Below are 20671 nucleotides of genomic sequence, written 5' to 3' on the forward strand. Positions count from 1 at the left end.
CACAACCTAACAAAAAAGCCTAAAGGTTATACTCTAGTCAATAATCAGTTGATTATGCGTATAATGAGAGCAACGCAACGAAAATCACCATGACAAAATTTTGTTTGTTTATTTAAAATACAATTAGTTAAGACCTCTCATTTGTATCTTCACCATCCTATACTTATAACCTAATTATCAGTTAAATATGAAAAATGACGTACACCATCTATACGGGTAGATTGAGAAGAGGGATTGTAATGTTGAATTTCAGATAGTGGATTAAGGCTGATTTCATCGATTCATTTCCATCGGAAATACTCTATATAAGACAGAAATATATTATTGTGATTAAACGAATACTTATAATAGCGCTTTTATAAAATGAAATTGATGATCATTGGTAGAACTAAAATTGTCAGCTCATTTTCGCTTTTAGTGGCCCGTTATCTAACTTCAGTTAGATTGTATGAATGATTGCTGTCGTAATATACATCCTGGCTACCCTCGTATATATTTATTGACTTAACTCGCGTTGGCAAATAACGGAATTAAATAAGTTGAATACAAGAACGGGGTTTTGAACATGTATATTTCGTGCAATCGTTGATTGGAAAGCGAAGTAAAACAAAATGATGCGCAATGGAGAAGGCGAGTGAGCCAACTCGATTTAACCAAGCGTTAATCGATGCTTACAGTCAGAGAAAATTAAGTTACACAATATGATGAGTAAAATAAGAAATATACACACATACGACCACATAAAAAACTGCACAGTTGATAAGTGACAAGGCTGAAATGTGATTTAAGAAGAATGAATAGATTGATCTGTCCAGAAACTAGAATAACCGATGTGGACTAGACATAGGGTCAGTCATTACACGCTGATTGATTCTATGGTTGTCCTGGAAAATTTTTAGTTGATGATGTCTTCAACCTATTTTCCAGCAGTGATTGACGAACTGTTAGTAAATAATACCACTGAGATTTCAGTTTAGTGCTTCATTGGTATTTTATGGGAATAAATCAATGTATCCCAGGATTTGAAAGCAAAATATTACTATTTGAATGAATGACAAAGATTCAATAGTTTGAAAGTAGCATAAAATGAAGATTATTTTTTTCTATCCTTATTAACTTAGTGACTAATTTAAAAAAGATCTCTTTTGAATGGTCACAGATCTAGTCACTTCTAATGTCAAATTGTTAACTTCGGTCATAAGCTCGAAAACAAACTGAATATATTTTTGGGTCGTATAGCTCGTGTACTACTGAAGATTCTTTTCAGTGTCAAATATTATTTATCTTGGTTTTAAATATTCTCCACTCTCTCTAAGGTTTCTCTTGTCTTTGATATCAAATAAAATTTCCCACTTTACTTATTCTACTAAGAGTTTTTGTGTTCTTTGGCCTTAGTCGATATTTACTTTAGGAATTCGTAAATTTCGATATATTACCTATTCGCCCACGTTGTCCTCCTTTATTGTTTACTGGAATTTCGAGGAAAGATGACACAATATTGCAAATGACCTTGAAGGCTGAAAAACAAATAGTTTTTGACCTATTTATTATGAACAGAGTTTTGGATAGTCATTTGGAACGTTATGGACAACTAGCAAGGTTTGTTTTATTAAACACAAAACGACCACTTCGATCACAACTGTTTTCTTGTCTACCATTTGATGAAATATTTACTTATTTCACTTACTCCTCTTACGCCTCGTCAAGAAGCATTAGTAAGATGCAGATAAATTAAAATTCTCATGAATGAAAAAAGGAAATCTCCATCACACCATGATCTGATGCATATTATCCAACAAAAAATGCCAAACCTGGAACTCAACCAAAAGTTTTGTTGTTGACGATAGACAACTAATATTAACTATAGTCGAAAAATAATTTATTATCGATTGTTATATTACATATATTGTAATGAAGACCAAGATATTATGGATCTTGTTGAAATATATTGTATTATATACTGGGAACTGGTCATTATCCAAAACATAAAGTATTGAATAAAGAAAGTATGATAATTATCTTTTATGGGTCAATTGAAGCTAGACCACCATAGAAAACCTGGAAGCACTGAAGTCCCATAATAGGATGAAACGGCCGTCCAGTGCTTCCAGGTTTTCGATGGTGGTCTAGCTTCAATTGACCCATGATTTCAGCTATGAAAATACTAAATTCTCCACAAAACCCCCTCTGACCAATTATCTTTTATGTTATCATTTATTATTTTTCTTTCCGTCTTTAAGCTAATAAACTACATTGAATATTTTCTATGATATGTGTGAAATTCCTTTGTTTATAATTTATGAACTTTTCAGATTAACATTGAGACATATAATGGTAAATAATAACTGTCCCCAGTTTAACAATTACATAAGCATGAAGATGTTAGGTAGAGAAAACTAACGGTTTGATAAGGTAGTATTGATTATTAACTGTTATAAGAACTGAACCTAGCGCTTAAGGTTTACTTTGTTTCTTTCACTTCAGTATTCACAAGTGGGAAAGTTTACATTTTTGTCAAGATGAAAAACACCAACAAAGGTGTCAGTGATCTAATGAATCTAAAAATATGTACTCTAGAAAATACCAATGAAAAGAGATTAAGTGGAATATTTAACCACTTAGAAAGGATAAGAATTATCGAAGACAGAAGGTCAAATACATTGATACAAAGGGATTATGATGTGATTTTTAAGGTAAATAGCCCATAATACTTACATTAAGCGACAGATGCTAAGTTGGAAAGTTTTACAAAGGTAATTTACCAGTGCATTTAAAAATTAACCTGTGGAATGATACACCTGCAATTTGTTTTTTATGGAAACATCAAAGTAGCAAAGTGTTAGTTTAACCACTTAGTGCTTACTAAACGATCTTACCATATTACCAGTATTTGTTGCATAAACCAGTAATTGGTATGAAAATGCATGAACAATGAAATCAGAGATGTTGGACTGATATTTGCAGAAGGAACAGTCAAGATTGAGACAATTGATTGATAGTTTGCAAATTAACTGGTTACTGTATGGTTGTCAGATTTTAGTGAGATATTCTGTAATTTTGTGCGCAAATACGTTCGATTATCCTCACCAGTGTTCTTGTCCACTACAGTATTATTGTCTTTTATGTGATTTCAAATGGGGTAATAAAAGCAGGTACTTGTGATCATCTTAGACAAATGTGCATTGCTTCCTTTATTTGAATCATTTGTCGATTTTCACAACTAACTCAAAGCTCAATCATAATATATTTATTTTAAGTGCCAGTTTAAAATATTTTACTAGTCTTAAGCATTTTCATTCAGTTAAATCTAGTTTAGTTTTAATAGATTATCACTACTTTAAGTTTAGAAATCTAATTAGAATTTTTTCAGTATACACCAGGTAATTATGCACAGAAATGTTTTTAAACTACTCAATGTATCAAGGTCCTTCAGATTTACTTTTGTTTGCATGCGATACATCATAGATCTTTGTGACAATGTCAATCTCTTTTTATTTTGTATTGTGGTAGTTTTTCTGCAGTGTAGTTGATCTGAGACACAATGAATTAATTATTTAAAGAAAATAGAGCTTTCAGTCAGCCTGTTATTTGAAGATTTTTTTCCAATTTATCGATATTTTCGCCTACGCAAAATGTACCAATAGCATTCTTAGAAATCATCTTAAACCTACTGGAACACATTACCATGCAATTATCATTCTAAAAGAAGACTTATAACACAGTAAAAATGGTCGCACAATATCGTTGATTAGCTGACGTTAGATATTGACACCGTCGAATGCCAGCTCGGTGGTCTAGAGATGAAGCAATCGCGCGAGACCAAAGGTCCTGAGTGCAGGGTCGTGGATGCGCACTACCTAGGAATCATATACTGAGATGAAATGGCCGTCCAGTGCTTCCAGATTACAGCACATACATTTCCTATTTATTTCAGCTATTCTTGAGAGAATTAAGCATCACTTCCTTATGGACATTTTTTAGTTACTGGACAAAATTTGAAAGTGATTTAAATGCAAATATATATGATTGGAATGTAAAAAGTAATAATCAATACATACCCCCTAAAATTTAATAATGATTACGATATTAACCTAAGCTCTTCGTAAAATTCACACTGAATTTCAAAAATGATATTACCATTCTCTTTATACTGATAACTCAGTAATAAAAACAAAACTATTTTTCTCTGTAGTTTTAAATTCCTGAATCAGGGTTGAAATCGCTGAGCCAGTAGGTTTCTTGTTTGAAATCAGCTTAATGGTTTTTAGCACAAATGATTGCTTCAAAAATCTGTATTATTGACAATGACTATAAAATGATCAAATTAATTGATAAATCTACCCACACTGTCTGCAACAACTAAAATATTTAATGTGAACTCAATTACTTTCAAGGTCAAATAAAACAGTGTAACACAAAATCATTTTTCTCTTTGTTGTGCCATGAAACAGACAACCACATATCGATATACATATCACGCATCAAGTTGGGACTGTTCTCTGCATATCAGTATGTATACTTAAATATGGCTAAAATGAATAAAGCTCTATACTTCCAAACGTTTTAAATATTATAACCAGTCGTTTGATCTTTCTGTTTCTTCATCAAGTTAGTTCGAAATAAACATGAAACTATTGACTTTAATTGGATTTAATATACACATTATTCTGAGAAAATATTGCGCCGCTGTATACAGCAACCTTACAATCTGAAACGTTATCGATTTTTCGCGTCAATTCCCCGAAATAACGCTTTGTATCAATTCTTTTTGTTGAATAGCAGAAATAACTTTTGGGAAACAGAATACGATTATGATTGATTATGAATACAGTGATCTTGAGTGCTGTTAGAGGTATAAGGGCGATTATCGTTTCCCGGTTGCCCACACCGTGGAAGGGTTCTTCTGCAGGTACCTGAAAAGGAACTGGGTTAGGGGCGATCTTAGCGACCTGAGAGCGTGACCGCAGTGCCCAAGAGACAACTGCTTGAAGTCAGTCACATACGACTTTTCCGTGTTAGCTCCGTACTTGTTGAGACCCTACCACCTGAGATGGTCGACCTTTTCTAACCCCACCCCTCCTTGTGGGAAGGCAGCATCGCTGTTATGCTGGTTGTCTGAATAAAACACCTTACTGCCGTCAAACCTCTGTACAGTCAGCAGTTCGACTTCGGACCTTGGTTTGCTGCTTTTAGTCTTATCGTTCTTCAACCGTGGGACCTTGAGGAACGAATGTTCCGGCCAGTATAGCTCGATTGATTCATTACGGTAGACAAGCCCAACCCCCACGTCAAGTTAGCAACATCGATCAGTACAGCATACGACAGTCACATAAAAATCAAGCCATTTGATCAGGTAAAGAGCTCCGATTCTGATTTTAGATCAAGAGAAATTAGTGAACAACCCCAAAGACTTGTTACAGAAAACAAATTGGATAATCTTTCGGGTTGGTTTTCTGTTATGTAGAAACTAGATATTGTTTCAACGAAAACATTAGCGACAATCCAAACCGTCTGCTTTCGTGTGCATGACCAAACTGGGAAGTAGATAGTTGATTCTTGATATAAGTAACTCTTTATTGTGCATGATCAGTGGTGATAAATTGTTTGCGGTGAAGAAACATATACAAATGACATGGATCGGCCAATCGGAGTTATTTAGATTATTAAAAAGGTACTACATCATAAACAATTGAATATTAGTGCATCAAATGAGTGCTATGCTTAACGGCTCAAAACCAATACCTAATTCTGGGTCTCATGAGCCAGGTATCAGAAATAATAGTGGAGTACACATTTTGATATGAACAAAAGTCACTATTTCATCATTTTTACCAGAGGTTTGAAGTTATCAAGAAAACGCACACAAATTATGGACTAAACCAAGTCATACATCACTGTAATAACATATTATTCATCCCCTTCTATTCAATGTTAATGATTGTAATTTAAGGAGCGCACTCCAAGTAAGCTTTCATCGTCACATACTTCATAGCCTTAGATAACCGTTCGTCTTAGAAATGTATTCATTGCTTCATTTAGAGGACCCGAAAAAACCTATAAGGACACGCTGAGATAAGACTGCCTAGAATGCTGAGATAGTAGGTAGGGAAATTATGTTATGAGATCGATTCCCAGAAACACTAACTTTCTCCAGTCTCGTACCATACTTTACACCAGAACGAAAACCAGTCTGCTCCTCACGAGTCAATCTTTCTCGGGTTTTGAACAATATATGAAGTATGATGCTAGCTAATAGTTTGGACGCGATCGGAAGTAGACTTGTTCCTCGATAGTTGTTGCAGAAATGACGTGAACCCTTTCTAAAGATAGAAAAAACTATCGACTCATCCCATGATGTTGGAACACTCTGTCAGACCTTTGTAAACAACAACTCAGTCAGTTCGTTAACCAGAAAGTCACCACCATCTTTAAAAAAGGTCAGAGGTAAGTCATCTGAGCCTGGTGATTTGTAGCGCTTTAAGAGCTAGAGTTCCTTGGGTACGTCCGCCTCGTTAGGTGGATCAGTAGACGCAGGCCACGCAGGTCAGGACAGTCTGATCGGTGTTGTCGGAGTAGCAGACCAGTTGAACTGCTCCTCGAAAAACTTCGTCCATCGTGCAAGGCGTCGATAGATGTTAGTGACTAGCATCCCGTCATCTTCACAGGTTGTTTCGCTCACACCAGACTTCTTGCTGTGAGTGACTCGAGTGAGATGAGAGAGCTTACAGCAGCTACCAGATGCAGTTGCTGCTTCCAACTTATTGGCACACTCCAATCACCAGGCTTCTCAGCCCTTGCGCAAGCTATTCCCGATTCCATTACATAACAGTCTTCGTTTATAGTCAAACTCACGGTCACCCAAAGTAGGCCGACGGGCTTCAATGAGTTGTAAGGAGCCTGAAGAAACCCAGTGCTTATAAGCGGGACGTTTTGCGAAACCGTAAGCGACTTTACTGGCCATTTTCATGGAGTCATGGAATTGCAACCAATGCTCATCTACACTTTTCTGTGGAATAGTAGATAGCTCGATTCGATAGTTGCAACCAACTTACTGACATCGATCAATTCGTTAGCCACTGAAAAGTAGGGCAAGAGTGGCATAAACCGGGGGATGATCAGAGTCCAGATAGGTACTCCAAAAGGAGCAACAGTCTTGTACACAACCTTGCCAGCGATAGCTGATCGCGATGTCATCACGCTTGAGATGTAGAGGGAAGACACCAAGTGGCACATCGGCGATGACTGTGCCAGAAGTTAGTGCTAGACAGAAACAGGTTGTGATCTGTGCACAGGTGCAGTAACCGGTCACCGTTATCTGACCTGTGACAAACAAGTCCTCATCGGCCACCTAGACGACTCTCCTATGTGCCTAGGCGCACGACTTGAGCATCCAAGTCTCCGGCTAGTACTACAATATCTGTCGAACGCACTCTCTGGAGAATAGTTAACTGATAGTAAAAGTCGTCCTTGATGGCATCCGGACTGCAATCTGTCGGAGCAGAGGCGGACACGACGAAAAGACATAGTTTCTCACACCGATTTCTTACTTTGATGGAACTTTCTAATCTAACAGCACAGAACTGACTGTTAATGGCAATTCAATCGAATAATGTTGCCCCAGCCCTAGCGCTTAGTGCGACAACAACACCAGCAAGACCAGGTGATGCCAAAGAGACCCCGGATAAACGCATGTAAAACAAACCTTTTGAAGCGACAAATGGAGAGCAAATTTGTAGTACTTCGCCGGTCTTGAATATGGGTCTCGGATAGACAACAGACATCGATCTCAAGACTTTATAAAGACAGCCAGTCCTATCTGTTGTCCGATCTGCATTAGTGTGAGAAGGTTGAAGGAAGTCAGTTTGAATGGTGCACGTGGTTTCAGAAAGACTTTCAGTATTCGTATTCGGTGGAAGCATTCGCTTTCGATCAGTCAGTGACTCGAGTTCGTTTTGATGGAACAGAATTTCTACTATAAGCGAGCTGTTGTATAAGTTGGAAAGTAAAAATGCACAAGGCGAGAATGGAAGAGGGTGAATAAATGACGTAGTAAAAAAAGGTGGAAATAAAAGTGAATGTTATCAAATGGGTGTTATGTTCATATGTCCGGTTTTTTATCGAGTGAATAATCCACCAATTGAAATACGATTTATCCAATCTTAGCACTGCCAAATCAATGACGTTCGACCGGTATGAGCAGTCTAGCGTCTTTATTGCTTTGTCCGCCTAGCCCTTTCAATTGAGTCCGGAACACCAATTACAGCTTCTGTTACGCGAATCATTTATTTCAAGCATACTCAGTTTATATACCAGACATGCAGACCACATCACACCATAAAATAGAAAATAATATTTGTACAAGATCAAGCCAAATGTGGCTGTGAACGTGGGAGACAGTAACATAGTTTAGGAACAGTAAATAGTATAACAATAATCCTTAGGTCAAAATGAAGTTTATAATAAGATGAACATAGATACACACAATCTAATTACTCGGTACTTAAACAATAAGAATATACATAGAATTATAGTCCATTATTAGGTCCCGGAAGTTACCTGTACTTGTGTTTTCACTAGGATATAACAATGGATATGGGTTATTTGAATTGTAAAAAGAGTGTGAGTAGTATATCCAGAAACCACTGTCATCTCACTTGAATTGCGTGAGTGCTATGATACTGCCCGGGTGCCCAGACCAAAGCAGGTGGTTTATCAGGGGGCCACACCCCGAGCCTTTGACCTGAAGGTCTGACCCACGAGGCAGTGGAGCATCGCGAGGAGACACAGTCCCATAGTAGCCAGTGACCAACAATAGGTTCGTACGCCATTTGTTTCCTTGGATCCCATGTGCACCATTGGTTTGGAATCAGGGCTCCCCAACTCCTCTAGATGGATTCACCGTGTCCGCCGGCCCAGTTAAAGCACCGGACACTTGATTTTCATCCATTCAATTCTGTAAACAACATCCCCGCCTGGGAAAGGCAGTGTGTAATACCTAGTATACTCGTCCAATGAAGTCATCCAGCTAAGGAGGACCACCTCACTATTATGAAATGCTGCATCAAAAAGAGTAGGTTCTGAGCTATATCTCACACTGTCTCAAGCAACTGAGACGCACGACCTCAAGTATCTTAACGGAGTTGTAATTGACCAACAGATCATGGTCCTATGCAGCAACTGCGCTATTCCACAGATCGACCATCATTCTGCTTTTTGACCTAATCACGTCCATAACTTACGATGTAGAAGTAATGAGGATGATACCCGTTAAACACGATAAAAACCACCGGAAAGTGTCTCAAGAGGAATCGTATTATCATTATCGTACCCGAACAAACATTCACGTGCCACGTCACTGCTGCTATGGAATCGCCGCCCGATGTCTCGGAGACAATAACCAGTCACAGAGAACCTTCAGCTTGGAGGGCTCATATTTCGCAACCATAGAGCAGAAATGGTCCCACTGATGAGTTTGCACTATATCCCCTAGACTCGCATCACGAGATCCACTCTGGGTCTTCACATAAATTGATTTTATCTGCCACGATACTAACAATAATTGATTTGCAATAGTTCACGCATATTTATCTCGTTTCAGAGGCGTTTATATGGTGCTAGCTAAGTTGTCTTACTATATCTATTTGTGAAATCTTCCTACTAATGTTAGTTAATAACCAACGAAAGTTGAGCATCTGAAATCTGAAGAACAAATAAGTTTCGAAGATGCTTCACAAAATCACACCGGATTGCTCATAGGACGTAAAGACACACAAAGATCCGAGCACTGACAAAGGGAGGCTTGTGGACGAACCCCATTTCTCATGTCCGTAGTGTTTCGTCAAGTAGGTTGAAAAGATGGTTAGTCCTAAATGATTCAGCGCACAGCTGTAAGTACCATGAATGACATTTGTCACTGAATTTCGGATACTATAATTTACGTGAACGCAAACTTTATGAAGAAATAGTGATAAACAGCTTGTCAAATCCACATTGTAGGTATTTTATTTGAACACATAAATATTGGTACAAGTGGGCACCAGATAGATATGCACTACACTATCTCAGTAATATATTGAAAATCTAATCACGGACTAAGGAGCACTACTGTTTCCACTACTTAAATACTATGCTATTAAGACACCATTGTACGAAATAAGACAAAACCCGGACACGAAACAACAACTATACGTTCTCCTATTAGTGAAAAATTGGATAATTCATGGTACAACTTTGAGTTATCGGGAAACAATCAGAAACTTCATATCAATAAAACTAACGGGATTTGATGGCCTACCAAAAGTCAATGAGAACAAAAAGATTGCATTAATTTCTGTATTCGACAAATCAATGCCAAGCGGAAACAAACATGAGTTATGGTCTTATTAACGCGTAAACTGAAAACTTATCTGAAATATATGTACAATGTTCTAACAAATAGGTTGGACTGAGAAGTTAGTAATCTTCAGCACCCTCGGGAGGACGTCGGGCGGCACTGAATGGTGAAGTATTGCGCTTCGTGGACTTTGAAGAGGATGAGTGATCGTAACGGTGACGATCGTAAAGTTTTCGCGAACGTGAACTGGATCTAGATCTACCAAATCGCCGCCTTTCATCCCGAAAATCATGTCTGGATCGAAACCGACTGCCCCCACTTTCGTGGCGACCATGTCGGGAAGCATTGGAGTGTAGGTGAGAACTGAGAAAATAAACAAGAACAAAATAGCAACTGAAAAATGGACAAAAACGCTTAGAGATAATAGTGAAAATACCTAAAAATCCACCTTGAGTATATCTTAATCGAACTTTACAATCTATGTTAAATAAACTACTTAGGGCTTTAAAAGTAAATATACCTTGTGGAATCGATTGCCTCCGCAATAGACGATGACTCCAAAATTACCTAATAAGCGGAATTAAAATCTGCAATAAGTACCTTTTTTAAATTATTCCAATCGAATCACATTAATTCATCGGGGAACTGTGATACTACTAACCACAGCTTACGTTTAGAAAAAAGAACGTACTTTCGCTCTACACTCCTACCACGGCTGCGACGACGATCACGATCCCGAGAAATAGGAGAGCGATCAACTGGAGATCGTTTATCCCGTCGTCCATAACGAGAAGAGGAATTCGAATGCTTTTCACTGTATTGTCTTAAATAGTCACGAATTTTCGCATAGCCAAGGTGCATTTTACCAGACAAATGCTCTTCAACTCGTTGAGGTGCATCGTCTTTGATTCTGAAGGCTCCACAAATCTCACAGACTTCCAACTCCTTAGTCTGAAAACAAGCAAGACAGGAAACGTTACGGAAATAATAATAACATACCTGAGTCATTCCGGGACGCGCATCACCCTCGAGTTGTGACCGCTCAAATTTTAGCTGTTCACACAATTTAAGAACTCCTTGTGCTTGATCGACCTTTCCTTCAGTCCCCAATTCTTCAGCTTGTTTCACCAAGTCATTAATTCTTTTGGTGAGCGCAGCAATTTTTTCTTTTTTTTCACTGGCTCCGATCGGATCTGGATTGTTAACACACTTATTGACTGCCAATCGCTCATGTCCTCGCCGAATTCTTTTTTCAACGTCCTCCAAAAGCTGAGTAAGATAGTGAACAAAATCTTGTTCGTACCCCATCTTTCCGAAACGAGAACTCTTTTTATACGATTCTCTCATGCGCTCATCATGAGATTTAGGACATTGACCCAAATCCGTTTTCGTATTGACAAATAAATCATGAGGACAAAAGCCACACAAATAAAACTTGCATACATCATCGTCAGACCAATGTGGGCCACCAGAGCTCTCACCATTACAAGCATTCCTGTTTTTACCCATTAGCTCATCCAACAGAGCTTTCTGAGCGGCAAGAGCCATTTTCAATGACGAGGATAACTAGAAAAGCAGGAAATATGTCTAGGCTAACCATCAGGATAAACACTTCTAAAACGACAGACAACAAATGAATTCATAGCAAAGGGGACTTAGTGAGGAGACACGCCTTCATACGTTGTAAAGCGGTAGCTAATGAATCGTTAAAAAACTGAACGAGTGTGACCTGAATATAAAGGAACCAACATTATAGTGATTTTTATTTCGTGAAATTGTAATAAAAAGCTTCGGAATGACGATGAGCAATCGAATGTTGATATATTAGCGACGCTACTCCGCAACGATTTCTCCTGTGGCAATAATGATGCTGAACTTTCAAAATGACATTATGTTCTAGAAAACCCTGTTACTTGTTACATTAACTTGAGTGAATTGGAGTTACAGTGCCTTAGTAATCCGAAAGAGGAACGACCAACGTAATGTTTCAATCACGCATGTAGCAATCTATGCCAGGCAAAGTCAAGCCTTCCGAAAACTGGACCTGTTAGTTTTAAACGTTGGAAAAAACATACTAACTTAAAACATTTCTAATGAATCGCTGAGATAATTTTATATATATAAAGAACTATATATTGGAAGTCAATTTTTGAGTGTGCGCCTGTCATAATCCCTTTACAAAAACACGGGTGAACCGATAACTACACTACAGCTTTACAAAACGGGTACGAATGTCTCCGGATCACAACAATGAAACACATGAACCAAAACGGAAAATAAGTGGACTTAGAACTAACGCTTGATTATAAAATGAAGTATTAAAAAACAAGTTTGCGTAAGAGGTGCACTTACGAAAAATGTGAAGCGCCATAAGGTGAATTTGCAGTAATATGATCAAACGGACTCTTATCCTGGCTAAAAGTCCGGATTCGAACTATTAATTACAAAGATAATAACCGAACAAAGCTCACTAGATAGAAACCTCTTCGAGAACTAAGGGGACTAGCTGTTGCAGAGTATTTTTACGTTAGGATGACCATGTAAAAAAAATGCGAGATGACGCTCAGAAAGAATGAAGAATAATGCACGAAAAATTCTTTAGTACATCAGAACCTCTACTAGCAGTAGACATCTGCTGGTTAGTGGACCTCGGACGACTGAAATATACGAAGCTCTTTAGTAATTAAGATCCAAAGCTAACATGACCAGCTGAATTCCTTTTGTACACACAACTGGAAAAATATTTTAGGTCCTAGAGAGCATATAAAGTCAAACTTGACCATCGATTTCAACAGTACCATAGGTTCTGAAGGGTCAATGGGGACAAACTAATCCTGGCCAGTTTTCTTTGGGACAACAGGTTTGCATGGATCGTTAAGTGCCACAATAGACTGGCTGCTCATACCGAACCCACAAGTCAATCAGTCATACACATCACAGAACCTGTCATACATAAGCCTACCAATTACAGGATAAGTAGAGGACATAGTCCGGTAATAAAGAACTTTGTCCAACAGAGACCTTATCACACAATAAGAATCGCGGAAAAAACCCAGACTTGGCCGTCTCAAATACTTCATGATGTCGAATGCACAACAATACTAGACTACGAGGAATTTCGAGCTTACGAAGTAATGACGCTAAGGTTTCAACCCTGAATAACACAAATCTAAAAATTCGAAGAAAACTGTGAATAGTTAGAAATTGAAATGAAGACGGCTATAAAAAGCAACCCAGTTTTAGCACACTTCGATTTAACACAATGATTTGGACGTACAATCACAACTGACAGGAAAGCCTAAGGACATTCATAACAATTAAGATTGCGAAACAAGAGTCAAGATAAGGGGGAAACCGGACGCACCCTACACAAAACACTAACCCTTGTGCGCGCGAACAGGTAGCAGACAATATGTCGTCCTATCTCACCAACAAGATAATTAAAACACGAAGTTAAAATTCCTGCCAAAAATTTAGAGAACTGATATCATAAGCATTTTATAAACTAAAGTTATCTAACAACCGTAGAATACATCTTTTTTATTATGACCTTGTAAGGTGAATAAAGGCGTAACTTGAAAGGTTTCGTAACAGTTGATTGCATGAGTATTTTCTAGGTAGCGCATGATTTTTAATGGTGCTTTAATGAAAGATGAAACAATATACCGTCATTCTCTAGTAAGTTACAACCTTTTGATAACAATTTAAGTATGTCGGATCGTTCCCTGTTGATGAGCAGGACAATGCATGCAGAGCTCAAAAAGTCCAAAGGGAGCTTGAATCATTAAGAGTATGTTACTTATAAAGATTAGTTGATTAAAACACTAGTGCTTTACACGGAGCAAGTCTGTGATTGTATGTGTTTCCATTAGTGGCATAAAAATATGTTCGGACGATCTGAAAGTATGTTTAATTAGAACTTAACACTACCTTCCAACAGGTTGTTTATATGGCCCATGCTCTTCGCAGAATATCGTACGCTACTTGTGATGCTGTCCACAAACAAGTTGCATTTTTGGCTAGAGAACCAACAGGGTTTGGTAATCTGCAGTATTGCCATGTGTTTGTGACGGAATCGCCGTGTGATGTAAGTTCTAAATGCATTTGTTTTATTTTACCTCTTAAATAAAGTATCTTTAATTACGATGCGTTCACACAACTCTTAATGGCAGGTTTTGTGAACAATATGGCCTTTGTCAACATCGGAAAACCAAGTCTAAATCTTGTACATTTCCTACTCAGCGTCGTCAATTAAGTGTTTTCTTTCACAGAAAAGTGTGTGTGTGTGTGAGGGTATTCTATGTCATATGTATTCTATATGTACGTCCACTTTGAGTTTGAAAGTCTAACATTAGTATGTTACACTTACCGAAGGCGTTAATTGTTCCGTGCTGTACTGTTATGTAGGTGGATACTTATCATGATTTGTGATATAAAATGCCAGTGTAAATAGGTTTCTCCTTTGTCTCTCTAGATCGTCAGTTATATTTTACTTTTAGTTTGCAACTATTGCTGAAAAGGCATCATAAACTGAATCACCAGTTTAATGAGTATTTAAATATTTAAATATCCCTTGACGGCTAACCCCTAACAAAATGACTACATTAGGTGGATCTGCTTTTTAACTAATGGATATTAAATTGTTTTCACAAACTTGTGTTAGCTTTTTCAGCAGATTGTGTATATTTCCGCAAATTCGTCATATGTATTTGTCGAAACTACGTAGAGGTCGATTTGTTTTGATCACTGACCGTTCACAGGAAATGGTAATCCCGTGTGATAACCTCAAAAAATCAGTTTCATTCACTAATAATGTGATCTTATAATCGCCTATCGTATTTCTTGACCTTAAATGGGATTTGACTGTTGGTCATGGGGTTTTTTTGTATCTGTCACTGAAAGACGTACCAAGAAGTACATCAACCATGTGCATGCTCTACTCAAACACTCCTGGTCCAATCAGAGTTCATGACGAACTGTTATCGGGTTCAATAACCAAGTCGTCCGCTTTTCCCACTTTTGTTTGACCTTTTCCTAAGCATCCTTTTAGATACACAATTCATCTAACTTATCAGCAACGGATTGATTGACTAGATTATGAAGACTTCGACATCTGAGGGGAAATACGAAATACAATGGACTTCTCAGAATCATTTAGATGATTTGGAAGGCCAAAGAACACATTACGCCGGGAAATAGAAACAGATATGAAAAGGATGAATAGCAACTGCAAAGGAAGGCTCAGGACGGAGTTGGATGGAAAATGCTGGTGTGCGGCCTATGCTCCTCGACTAGGGGTAACAGGCGTAAGTAAATACATCTGGTACATCAGCAACAGGTCTTTCACGAAATGTCCTTCCTGACTTAGAATATACAGATAACATAGTCTTGTTTGCTGAAGACGCTGATAGGATGCAGGCTTCTGACCGCTTTAAGCAGCAATAATATCCTGTTTGGGATGTAACTCTCCCTGCTAATGCAGAACTTTGCTTCAAGATTTGCTTGTGTCAGTTTCTGTAAGGGACCATTAAATGAATCTCGCGAAGTGAGAGCGCCGTCTTACAGAAATAACGTAGGGAGTCCACTCTCTCCATTCTCGATTAACTTTATCGTAGACGTGCTTTTAGAAATAACACTTTCCTCATCCAAATTTAGAGGAATTGAACTTCTACCAGGAGACTCGCTTGTTGACTTAGAATGTGCCGATGACATAGTTTTGTTTGGTGAAAAAGCTGACAAAATGCAGAGTCTGCTGACCACTATAATCAACAACGCAGGCATGTTCGGGATGCGATTCTCTCCATCTAAATGCAAAATGCTACTTCAGGATTGGGTTGAATCGATACCTGAACTAACGACAGGGATTCAAGTAGTTGAAGGTGTTGACTGCTTCGCTTATCTTGTGTCTCATCAGTCCTTGTGGTCTGCTGTGTGACAAAATCTCAGCACCGATACAGAAGGCTCGTCTAGCTTTCGCCAACTTGCGTCATTTATGGCGTAGGCGAGATATCCGTCTAGCAACCAAAGTACGGGTTTACGGCGCAGCAGTTCTTTCCTTCCTACTTTATGGTAGTGTATCATGGCCGGTAAGAGTAGAGGATACTCATAGGCTACTAGTATTCGATCATAGGTGTCTTCGAAGCATTGCTCGTATATCCTGGGACCACCGGGTAAGTAATGCAGTTGTTAGGGAACGGGTACTAGGTAAGGATGTCAAATCGATTGATGAAGTAGCTAAACTTCATCAGTTGCTATGGCTGAGACGCGTGTTACGTATACCCAACCACCGACTACCCCGACGTGCAATGCTTTATGGTGTAAGAGTAGGTTGGAAGAAAGCTAGGGTCGGCCAGACCGAAACGTGGTACAAATGCATGAAATCACTGACAAGTGGACTGTGCCATGTTGATAGATGTAGACTACCTGGTTGGGATCCGCGAGATGATAGCAATCTATGGTTAGAGACGTTGAATGACATGACTCAAAATCGTTTGCAATGGCGAAAGTGCATCCACTCTTTGTGTTCTACCAAATTCTAATCTTCTGAATTCTTCATGTCCCTATTTTTATTTTATTTTCAAACTCATTTCACTGGATCATACCCTTTGAATAACATCTTCATACCCTAATCTTTCGGATTACTGCTTATACTCTTACTACTTTTACCACTATAGGATTTGAATCGACAACTGCATCTTTGTGCTGATGTGGTATGGCAACTCGAACTGATGTACATACGTACGAAGTTCTATGTTGTGACTGACTGACTGAATTTTCCTGATTAGTTGATAAACTTGATTGATTTCAATGTGCTTGTTTATTGCTGATTGACTTGAGTGCCAAGCTTCTAAAAATTCCCTGGTGTTTTTGGAATTGCCTCTATCCAAAATCTCCACATTTTTTTAGTCGAATGTGTGTCCGCAGTTGTCCAAGAGTATTGATATAAGTGAAGACATGTCATGACGTTTGACGGCTAATTGATGTTCATGCAGGCAAAGCTGAAGAGGGCGTCCCCTTTGTCCGATGTAGTGTTTGTCACAGTTGGCACAATTTATTTTGTAGATGATGTTCGGTCTGTCTTCTTTTGTCATTTCATCCTTTGGTTTGCATAAGATTAAATGGAAGGATTTTGTTGGTTTGTAAGCAACACCTATTCCGAAGGTTTTCAGCAGTCTTGTCGTTTCTGATATACCTTTTATGTATGGTAAGGTGACCCTTTTGTTGATTTTTGTACTTGACTTTGTTTCCGCTGATGGGTGCGGCTGGTATTTTTTATGAAGTTGATTGGGTAGCCGTTCTTTTGAAGGATGATTTCCAAGTATTTTTCTTTATTTTTCCGTGCTGTAATTGTGTTGCAGTGTGTCCTTGCCCTCTTGAACAAAGTTTGTACGCATATATATATATATATATATATATATATATATATATATATATAACAATCCCACTCTTATCAACCATCTACTTACCACAGACTGTTAACTGATTTTTGGTGTATATCATGATCTTCAGTTTAAACTATTTTTCGTTATAAATGACTCATCAACCATTTATGTTAATTAAGTTGCTTTTGATTTCTAGTGTGTTACATCGGATATCTGTTCTAGCTACAAAACTATTTTTTCTTTGTTATATCATACAAACACAGAACGTTTTCGGTCTTATTTAAGAACATAGATATCTATAGTATTTAATATCAATAAAAATCGAACGAAACTGTGTATTTTTGTCACGGAATATTCCTGAAATCAATTTCAAAATACATATCAACGGAAATTGAACAACAACCTGTTGAGTGTACATAAAGAGTCCGTTTCTTGTTCTGTTTGGAGTCGGTCAATAAGGTTGTTTGTTTCCCTTAGTATGAAAAGGTTTTTCTGTCGATTGTGTTCCATTCACACATCCTTCATTGTATTGCAGTACACAGTCTGCCTTAGTTTTCCATCATGTCTTGCATCATAACCTAAATAATTTCTCAACTTATAACTGCCTCAATCGGTAACCATATTTTTTTGTAGACATGCATATTATCAGTTGTTTTAAAATACTAGGAATCTTTTAGATTGGACAAATATGAGAAGCCATTCTTTTTGGCGTACAAGGAACTTATTTGTTATGAAAGTAATAAATTCAACAGTTTAGTTTGTGCTTTAAAATATCATTGACTATATTCCACTGTGAAAATGTTCAGACCCTGGTAATCGATTGATTAATGTATGTTTATAAGATGTAGAATATGACCACTATACGAATTACATGTATTCAGTCTAACTAACCTCTAGCTCTTTCTATGATTTTGAACCTGTGTTCAAATATCGAACACTGTGATAATAGATTCACATTATCTAGATGTTTCTAATGAGGAAAAATTGCGGAAAACAAAATAATCAATTAGTGACCAGATAAGTTGGATACCCATTTACAAAATGTTGTTTTCATATGATATAAATCTGTGATATTTTTATTACTATGTCAAATGCTTAAACAAATAATTAAAAAAACTGAAATGTTACTTACTCGACAATCATCGTTACACAGTTTCTCAAAGTTACATCTTACACTGGCTTAGTATTACAAATGTGAGGTGATTTTTTTAAAAGTGACTTCATTAGTTTGACGTGTATTCCAAAAGTGGTCCGATAGTGTAAGAATTCCTTTATTTTACAACCGCCTTTATTTTTCCATCTATTTCACTAAGATAACTTTCCCCTACATTATTCAGTGATTGCTTGTTGGTTAAACTTTGATCAAAACTGAATTTTAATTTCAATAATTTATGGATGTATCATTTTTGTTCATAAGTACACGTAATAATTATATAATGTACCTTAGTTAAGCAATTATATCGCTAAACAATAGTAGCCAGTACATTACTAGGTTGTTTGCTGTCCAGTAACTTAATATTATATTTTTTGATCTAAATATTTGACTAGATTTCAGTATCACTTCATTTAACGGACTTAGATATACTTCCATCATTTTCATTAGGCATTAAATACTGACTCAACTAATTATTCTCAGAGTTCAATGAAACTGACTGTTGTGTGATGTATTCATTTTTTTAAAAAACAGGCAGAAGAATTGAATCGACTGATTGGAAATGCCTTCAAATTTGCCTATGTTCGACAGCGCCTTATTAAGCTTCATCAAACTGGAAAACATGATTTTTCCACCCCAGTAAACATACCTCAACTTAGCGATTGTCATCCTGTTTGGCTTCCTCAAACTGAACGAAATTCCAATAGTCTTTCTTTGTTAAGTACTTTTAAACTCCCCCCACCTCCAAAGTTCCCTCCCCCAGTTTCAATCGCAAATGGAACTACAGCTGAACAACAAACTAATCTGTCGTCTCCTGGAATCCATTATACCAATACAGATGTTATTTCAACGTGTGATGATCCTGTCGCTAGTATTAGCACTACTATGTCTACTTTGTGTCATGATTCACTCGAATCATCTGCTGTAAATATGTACAAAAAAGATACTGTTAAGCATGAATCTTTACCTGTGACAGAAAATCCAACAACTTCATCTTCTTCGTCAGATAACGATCCTAACCAACTTTCTGTTCATTCAGATTCTGTACTAGTTAGAGATAAAGAGGGACTAAACAATATCAGTCAGTCTAATAAAGATGCTAGTGAATTGGAGAAAAAGTGAGTGAATTTTCGTATCAAAATTAGTAACAATAGTTTATTGTTTTGATTATATATATATATATATATATATATATATATATATCTTTGTGTTAATGGAAAGAAGTCACTGACCTTTACATATGGATATTTGAAACAAGTGTTTTCGTGTACAAATGGTGATTCATTGTCGATAAAGGAATTAATAGAATTAAAGGTTATCTACTAGTTAAGAGAGCGGTTTCAGCTTATGATAATATTCATGGGAATTATTTCATAAATCATATTGTATTTTATTGCTTCTTGTGTATGTGCTGTTGTATAATAGTAGAACACGAAACGTGTAAATATATATATATAACTTAATTTTGAGGGACTGTTTGTAGAAAAATTAGTCTCGTTCACGATCTTACGTCGCCATTTTTATACGAATTAAGAAGGTATCTAATGTTTTACTGATATTTCACAGGAAATAATAATTTTATTATGATAATTTCTATATCTATTTTTAATTTAAATAATCCTGATCAGCTTGAAGTTAATGAGCTCTGGATGTAAGTAAATGAACTCACTGAGTTTTTGCATTTATGTGGTGAATTTTTGACAATGGTGGTATTATAAGCAAAGATGGATAGTGTCTAGCAGTGGAATCCAGGACTCGCGTTTCGTTCTATTTGGGACTCTTCAGCTGAATGTACCTGCATCT

The 20671-nt window shown here is 37.2% G+C and overlaps 2 protein-coding genes across 7 annotated transcripts in view; one reads left to right on the top strand and one right to left on the bottom strand.

The window, feature by feature from the left end:
* Nucleotides 1–10047: 10047 nt before the first annotated feature.
* Smp_031920.1 (hypothetical protein) lies at nucleotides 10048–13747 on the bottom strand (the record flags this gene model as incomplete). Of its 6 annotated transcripts, XM_018792431.1 has the most annotated exons (6): nucleotides 10048–10696; nucleotides 10934–10989; nucleotides 11025–11156; nucleotides 11200–11284; nucleotides 11333–11899; nucleotides 13716–13747. In XM_018792431.1, 3 exons carry the CDS (start codon nucleotides 11879–11881, stop codon nucleotides 11032–11034), a joined length of 759 nt encoding a protein of 252 aa, XP_018644215.1. In that variant the 3' UTR covers nucleotides 10048–10696; nucleotides 10934–10989; nucleotides 11025–11031. The 6 variants fall into 6 exon arrangements, with proteins under 6 accessions (XP_018644215.1, XP_018644211.1, XP_018644213.1 ...); XM_018792427.1 differs by lacking the exons at nucleotides 10934–10989; nucleotides 13716–13747 and adding an exon at nucleotides 10854–10900 and having other exon boundaries at nucleotides 11025–11284; nucleotides 11333–11881; XM_018792429.1 differs by lacking the exon at nucleotides 13716–13747 and having other exon boundaries at nucleotides 10854–10986; nucleotides 11025–11284; nucleotides 11333–11881.
* A 210-nt stretch (nucleotides 13748–13957) lies between these two features.
* Smp_139470 (tensin-related) overlaps nucleotides 13958–20671 on the top strand; it is a gene marked incomplete at both ends in the record, with an annotated part of 23273 nt that continues 16559 nt past the window's right edge. Inside the window, 5 exons of the mRNA XM_018792433.1 lie at nucleotides 13958–14011; nucleotides 14043–14123; nucleotides 14162–14236; nucleotides 14274–14420; nucleotides 19403–19986. Of these exons, the coding sequence (XP_018644216.1) occupies nucleotides 13958–14011; nucleotides 14043–14123; nucleotides 14162–14236; nucleotides 14274–14420; nucleotides 19403–19986 (941 nt within the window). The remainder of the gene's footprint in view (nucleotides 14012–14042; nucleotides 14124–14161; nucleotides 14237–14273; nucleotides 14421–19402; nucleotides 19987–20671) is intronic.

Source organism: Schistosoma mansoni (assembly GCF_000237925.1).
Source record: "Schistosoma mansoni, WGS project CABG00000000 data, supercontig 0290, strain Puerto Rico, whole genome shotgun sequence".
In the NCBI taxonomy this organism is placed as follows: domain Eukaryota; kingdom Metazoa; phylum Platyhelminthes; class Trematoda; order Strigeidida; family Schistosomatidae; genus Schistosoma; species Schistosoma mansoni.